This window comes from Athene cunicularia (assembly GCF_003259725.1).
Source record: "Athene cunicularia isolate RWA chromosome Z unlocalized genomic scaffold, athCun1 chrZ_part1, whole genome shotgun sequence".
In the NCBI taxonomy this organism is placed as follows: Eukaryota; Metazoa; Chordata; class Aves; order Strigiformes; family Strigidae; genus Athene; species Athene cunicularia.
The window spans coordinates 13,590,508-13,597,968 of NW_020799142.1; the positions used below are offsets into that span (position 1 = coordinate 13,590,508).

Consider the following 7,461-nt stretch of genomic DNA (forward strand, 5'->3'; position numbering starts at 1 on the left):
AAATGCTGTTTTATAAACTGCAAGAAATCTATACTAAGTGCTATACTAGTAGTGTTACTCCTTCTGCCAGTGTAAGTGTCTGAATTTTTTTTGCAAATCCTAGAATTTTCCTTGTGAGGTGTCAGCCTGATTCAGTTTTCACTTCTGAGTGAGAAGGTCTGAAGGTAAACTTGTAGAACATGTGTAGCTTTATCTTACTAAATTTAAATATATGCAATGATTCATTATGTGTATCATACAAAAAAGAAAGTGTCTAAGAACGATCTAAAATTTTAGTCTCATCAACATAACTGATCTCAGAATTTGCAATTCATCTTCCCTTTAATGGTCTATGATTTTTTTTTTTTTTTAATTTTTATGGAGTGTATATTCAAATAGTTTTAACACATTCTGATTCAATATATTAAAAAAAATATTTTATAATACAGCTTACAGTAACTTGATGTGTAACAGATAGCTGAGAATCTCATTTATCAATATATGGAAAAAAATGTAATGGAAAAAACATTTTTCTTTCCATATATTATCTTCAATCACAACCTTACTTTTGCTGTCTTTTCTTATGTCAGTATTCATATATTTTTGTAGAATGACAGTAAAAATATTTAAGTTATTTAGACAGTCTGCATTTCCTACCAATGCTACCTGTCTTTTTATCTGACAATAACTTTATTAACATGCTTATTTACAATTTTGTCTGAGTTCTCTCAAAACAGATGCAGGATACTTTAAGCACATTTAGTTACACCATTTATTTTCTATTTAAAAAGGGTGTCCAATGTATATTCTCATATATTTTATTTATTTTCCTATTGTAATTCAAATTCTGTCTAGTAACTTACTGGTGCTAGCTTGGAGATTTTTGGGAAGACAGGTATCCTACTGGGAGCCTTTAGGAAGATTATAAGGAAACACCTGACATTTTCACTTAATAATTTTAAGTTATATGAGATACGGAAATATTGGTTGTCTTAAACACTTGTCTTTCAAGAACTTCTTAATGTTTCTATTTCAGTGGTAGTTTTGCTGTAGCTGTGATGACTTATGCACACAATTAAGGAAAAAGTTGTAGGCAGAAACAGCCCATTTTATTAGATCAGCTATATTGCCTGCCTTATGAAAATGATCTGTCCTAACAAAACATTTTTGTTAGGATTTTTTTTTCTTTTTTCCTAGTCATTTTATGCAGATACTTTTATTACCATCTAACAGCTTGCAGTCTAGGACTTCAGGATCACACTTCAAATCATACTGATTATCATCCGCTCCCCTAGGATGGATTTTCTTTGGATGGAAGATGAACACGAGACAACACAGTACAAGTTGCTTCCTTGACTGGGAGACACTGAGGTCGTAACTTCTGCAGTGCTTTATCAATTCCAGTGCTACTTTGGGGTTACCCTACACTTCAGATGAGCCTATCAGTCTATCTTCATCTCATCCATCAGTCTTCAAAATACTTACATACTGAATACACTTTTAGTAGGCCATACAACTGCGCAAAGCAAAAGGTCTTCTACTCTCCAGCGTTATTTTCCAGAGTGATAAACCAGTACATTTTAGATGACTCCTGCTGTAGCAGCTGTCCTCAGATTTGGTGTTTCTGCTATTCATTAAATTTATATTTAACAGTGAGACTATCTTAGTGCAGTATGATTTCCAGCAGTAAACACAGAAATCCATATCCAAAAGACTCACCATCCTTCGTCATTATCTACTTCAGGTTCAGAAACCTCATTTTCAGGAGTTTCTTCAATTGCCTGGGTTAACTTTGATTTAAACTGGTCCAACAGTGCCAGTGTCTGAAATTAAATACATGGTTTTAGGGAAGTTAATATATATTTATACACAGAACAGGTATATAACACTTCTTTAAGCTATTATTTTGAAAAATGGAACAAGTGAGAGAGAAAGAGGCAGTCAGGGGCAGGGGAGACCCGAGAGGGCAAGAGTGCATTGAGAGCACCCATCGAGAGAAAAGCAAGGGGCAAGCAATGTTGAGACAGCAAGAGGAAGTGTGTATGGTGCCCCACAGGTGTGTCTGGCCATCTAGTGAATTCCAAATGCATATTTAAGGAACAAAAACTTGTGGCTACTTACAGAATAGAACAGCTGACTAAACAACACTCACTGCTGAGAACAAATTTTACTATTTGAACCTGCTATTTTCTTCTCACAAAGCAATCCATTATATAAATTACAGATCATTCAAGCTTTGAAGACCCAGTTTGTTTGATATTTATATACTCGACTTTGCTGACCTTTTAAATTATGTACTAACATTGAAAAAAATTGAAGGTTTTGACTCAAAAACATTGAACGAGCTTAACTAATTGTATATACAGGTTCTTGTGCTGCATACATTAAGCTCATACTGATTTATATTTGGTATTTTATTCTTCAGAGGTGACACCTGAAGATCGTACTGCAGCTCTTGTTTCTGATCACCTGGAATGAGATTTTAATTATACAAGAATTAGGTGACTGAGCTTTGTGATGGAAGAGAAGACTCTTCATAAAAAGGGCAGACTGTAAGAGTAGTTTGCGCAGCCCACAGCTTATTTCTTGCTGATATTTGAGACATTCCTGAAAAGGAAAGCATCAGGGAATAAGCACTTGACTAAATTTAAATGGCAGGCTACATTTGATCTGTAGGTGATAGGCTGGCCACCTATGTTGTAAAACACCTCTGTATGGCTGTTTAGCTTTGTTTGGTCAAGTTTTTCAAATTTAAAAGAATATAAACAAGAATAGAAAACAGAAATAGGAAATACCAGGAGTGTTCACTGGAATCAAATTTCCTTCTGGGAGCAATCTTAACTTTAGGAGTTTCCTGGCTTTTGAATTCTTTCACAAACATACTTTAGTTCTGCCAAAGGCAGGTTTTGGAGGTTCTTTTTGCATTTATTTTCCTTATTTTCTGTTCAATGTTCTGTTTAAGATGGGGGAGAGGAAAATTTTAAAGATATCTGGACCTGAAAATGATTGAAGTTCTATAGCTTTTCATACTACTGCAAACAAACCCCATACTTGCAAGATCTGAGACAGCAAATCTTTGCCCAGGCCGTCAAAAGAAAACAAACTAACCCTTTTTTACATGAAGTTGTGACCAACCAAAGCCACATTCCTTGTGTCTTGTGCCAGCATTCTTATGAACAGACCTAGTGATAGAAATAATTTCAAAATATCTTAGTAGGCACTTTTGCAGTTAGTGATTAGATGCCATACTGTGAATCAAATAACTTTATAAATTGCCCTGTAGAATTATAAGGCTAGGACTTCCAATATCTAGTATTGTAAGGAGACACACACCTCTAACTCTTGAGGATGGAAAATGGTATTAGGCTATAGGAGGGATGCAAGGCTAGAAGAGGCTCTACACAAGTGAAATGCATTATAAAGAACTTGATTAATTATTGTTGAATAGTTCCCAGCAGGGTTACATAAATAAAAATTAAGATCATCTAAAATATACATCCTTGTAATCTCATCTCATTTTCCTATGATGTCCAGGACAGGGCTCTCATAAATTAATCAGAAGTGGTTTTAAGTCCCTTGATCCACATCGCCAACAGAGTTTCAGTACTCTCTGATTCAAAGTTAAGGGGCTTTTGATCGTACACTTTCCATAAACTCCTTAGTTTAGAGCTAAATCAGCCTGCTGCATGTATATAAAGGTTTGCCAACCTCTGTTTTGAAGTTGCTAAGCCTCAAGTTTCCAATCTTTTCTAGTTTCAACAGTTGAATATGAACATCTTCGTAGCTGAATTGGCATGCACTTATAAACCAATGTGTTTGATGTACTGTACAGATTTTAAGTTAATGGTACTTCCCCTTCACATGCAGTTTCATATATTTAACAGATTCAAACTTCCCTATTTTAGAAAAAACATTTATGTAGAACTTTACTTTGTTCATATTTGCATACTAATGGCTACATACATACTAATTCTGAAAAATAATTTTCATTATATTTTAAAAGAGTTTTACTTTACAGTACAGTTAAAAACTATTTCTGTTCATTTCACAATAGCAATAGGTATGGATGAATTTAATCTCTTTAAAACATAATTTAAAATGTTAAAAAACCCAGTCTGGACAGAGGCCAAGTATACAAACTTCTGTCCAATGTTACCTGATGGCAAGATGCAGAACCAAGGAAAGCAGTGTATAGAAATGCAAACTCTTGTATATGGGTAGCATTTCCTTTTGGATGATTTTACTGACTAAACTGGTAGCACTTCCATATACACACTGAAATTTCACCTACCTGTCTACCTGGGTAATCAAAATAGGGCATCAAAGAGTACATACTCACTTACACAAATAAGGTTCTTTTAATGGGAAAAGAAACATAATGGATTTCAAAACTTTATTTTTACACAAATGAAGAGAAACATTTTCGTAACTTTTTCTCAGATTTTTTTCCTCAGGTTATTAAACTATTACCTGATCTTCACGAGACACCCCTTTCTTTGGCTGCTGCTTCCGCTTGTCTTCATATTTTCTCTTCTCCTGAAGGTATTCTTCAATAACACTGTTTGGAGCAGGTTCCTCCTCTGAATAAGGAAACATACTCGATTAAACAAATTGAATTTGGTTTTATGATTTAGTATCATTTTGGAGCTTGCTTGTGATTTCTCAAATACTAAGCAAAACATTTCCATAAAATGTTTCAGTTCTACTGCTTTCTCAGGAAGTAGAATGATTTGCTACTTGCTGAAATGAAAAACTTAACATTGTAGTGGGCAGATGATGAATTAAAATTTTTTTGTTTCAATTTTATTTTACTATGGAGCCAGGGAAAGCAGGGTAATGGAAATAAATCTCTCATGTAAGATGAGAAATGAAAATTGTTGAAATTCCTTTAACAAGCTTACCTTCATTCCCAAAGATCTTTCTTGGAGCAGCTGAACTATTATGTGTATTAATTTTCTGTGACTATTTGTTAGACAGTAGACAAATATAAACAAATACTGCCTAGAGACAAATTCACAGTCTTCCTGTTTTGTAGGCTGAAGTAGCCACAAATCAATTCTTTGATCTTGCAATAGGGAAAAAATCCCATAACATTTTTAAACAGAGTCCATCTTATCAATCAGGAAAAAAACTCTAATAACAGAAGTAATATCTGGACTAGTCAACAGCTACTCTCCTGTGTATTTTTTTAAGAATATCCACTGCCATGACAAATTAACAATCTAACAGGAGAAAAAGTCAGTTTCAAAATTGATCAACACTATGCTTTCACATTTTATTCCTCTTGAATAGCATTAAGACATTTCACATATTAATTTAGTATACTTGAAATTTATTTAGAGGATTGTTATTCCTGATACAGAATATAACCTCCAGATGTCCACTGAAAATGATGAACAAAGAATATTTATAGAGGAAATTGTTTCAAGAAATTTCAGGATATACAGCCTGATGAACTGTGAATCTAAATCAAACCCTGTATTTGTTTTTTTTAGATGTCTGCTGACAGCTATAGAGAAAATTTCTCTCAAACTAAATTTCTCTTTCATCTAAAGTTTTCTATAAAGTTTATAAACATAGCATTTCATAATAAGAGGAAATAAATTTGTAAATGTGGATCTACATATAAAGTATTTGTTTATATGTTTAAACAAATAAAATACCTTATTTCATTTTAATCCTAATATACACATTGCATGTATTTAAAGAATACCAAGGGAAAAAAAATCAAACCTACATAATACCATAAAGAACTGTTTTTTTCTGTTTTCTAGTGGACATGTTGGATACAATGAAGAACAGAGTATTACAGGTACCAGCAACATAAAGAAAAAGCCATCCTCTAGAATGACCAAAAAAGATAAATGCATATACACAGACATTTAGGGATGATTAAACAGCTGAATGAATGAAATCAGATCTGCCATAAAAACTCATGCAGCATAATATCAGATGAACTGAAGAGAATAATGAAGTACAGTATGAAAGTACAAATCATAATGGGTCAGCTCCATCTTTTTCCCTATTACATCAGTTTTTTCTGCTAATAAAACCCCCCATTCTTAATTCAAGACTAACCCCTTGTGAAGGCAAAACACCAGTTTTTGCATGAATGCATGTATCCCATCAAACTTTTTGGCTGTGTAGAAGCAACATACTGCCTTGTTTTACTAACATTTAGCCTCTACAGAAATAACTTGAACTACAAAACCACTTCCTTATAGAAAGCAATCTTTCAGGTGAAATTTACCTAAAGGGGTGCTTTGAAATTAATCCCATATACCCAATGATAATTACTGATATATGGCAAGCAAAGGAACAGAAAAGAGTGTTCTTAAAAACTGATGAAAATGCCAGTCTCAAGCTGGCCACAAACATTTAAACCTGTGATACAAACTTCAATATACATACATTGAATTAAAGATCATGTGATACTTAGTCATACATTTCCTTTGACTAAGATTATAGTTTAATCTAGTGCAGCTCAAATATAAGTCTCATACAAATAGGTTAAATTCCCCTGGTTGTGTGTTTGTGTACTTTTAGCACACTCATATGGTTGTCACAATGTTAACGCAAATAATTTAAATTTCAGTTTAAACCTTCTCTTGAGATTACTGTTTTCTTGAGGCTTTGCCTGTCAGAATTTTTCTAATCCTCAACTTCATTCTCTCTGCCTCCCAGGAAAGCGTTTTCATAAGTCAGACAAAAGATAATCAGAGCCACCTGAACTAACTTCAGAGCGAGTCAACGAAAACAGTTATGCACTTGTATGCATCACATTTCTGCACCTTTCATTAAAATGACTTAAATACATGCTTGTATTTCTCCATGAGGTCTTACAACCTATTACTCACTTCACTTTAAATGCAAATAATACAACTGGAAGGATTTTCAAGAGCCCCTAAGTTAGTGGGTTTCTAACACATTTTAAAGCTTTTGAAAACTCCAATAATTTAAAAACCACAAATAGTGTCTACTTTTAAAAATAAAATACTCAGTTTTGATAAGAAGAAATTATTTGATAAAATTATTTCATGTCTGCATGAATAAACTAATGTAACTAGCAAGCAAAAGAAAATATCTGGAAGAGAGTTGGTGGGAAGAAACCTTTTAAAAATGTAAAAACTTTTAAAATGTAAAAATAGATTGCTGGCTACTACTTCATATCTCCCAGTCAGCATCCCCAAACCCCTCCAAATCTTTTGCAATAGAGTTGGCAAAAAGAGGAACCACAGCACTGTATGATGGACTTGACCTTCACATCAAGCTTGACAAACTGAGGTCCAGCTAGCCAATCTAGAAAAACGTATAAAGATCATTACATTGGTATTAAAATATCTGAGCTCCAAACTCCTTAATCTGAGAGGATTTATTCAGACAAAAGTGAATGAAACATGACATGGATGTACAGCAGTGAAATAAAAATTGAATGCTTTAAGTATTGCAGGATAGAATATAAATTACAGGGATCTTGCATAC

At 33.5% G+C, this 7,461-nt stretch overlaps 1 protein-coding gene across 1 annotated transcript in view; it reads right to left on the reverse strand.

The window, feature by feature from the left end:
• The window catches only part of CWC27 (CWC27 spliceosome associated protein homolog), a 123,440-nt gene that overhangs the window by 20,446 nt on the left and 95,533 nt on the right, over nucleotides 1-7,461 (reverse strand). Inside the window, exons 12-13 of the mRNA XM_026865553.1 lie at nucleotides 4,450-4,559; nucleotides 1,699-1,802 (exon numbers count right to left, since the gene is read on the reverse strand). Coding sequence (XP_026721354.1) covers nucleotides 1,699-1,802; nucleotides 4,450-4,559 — 214 coding nt within the window. The remainder of the gene's footprint in view (nucleotides 1-1,698; nucleotides 1,803-4,449; nucleotides 4,560-7,461) is intronic.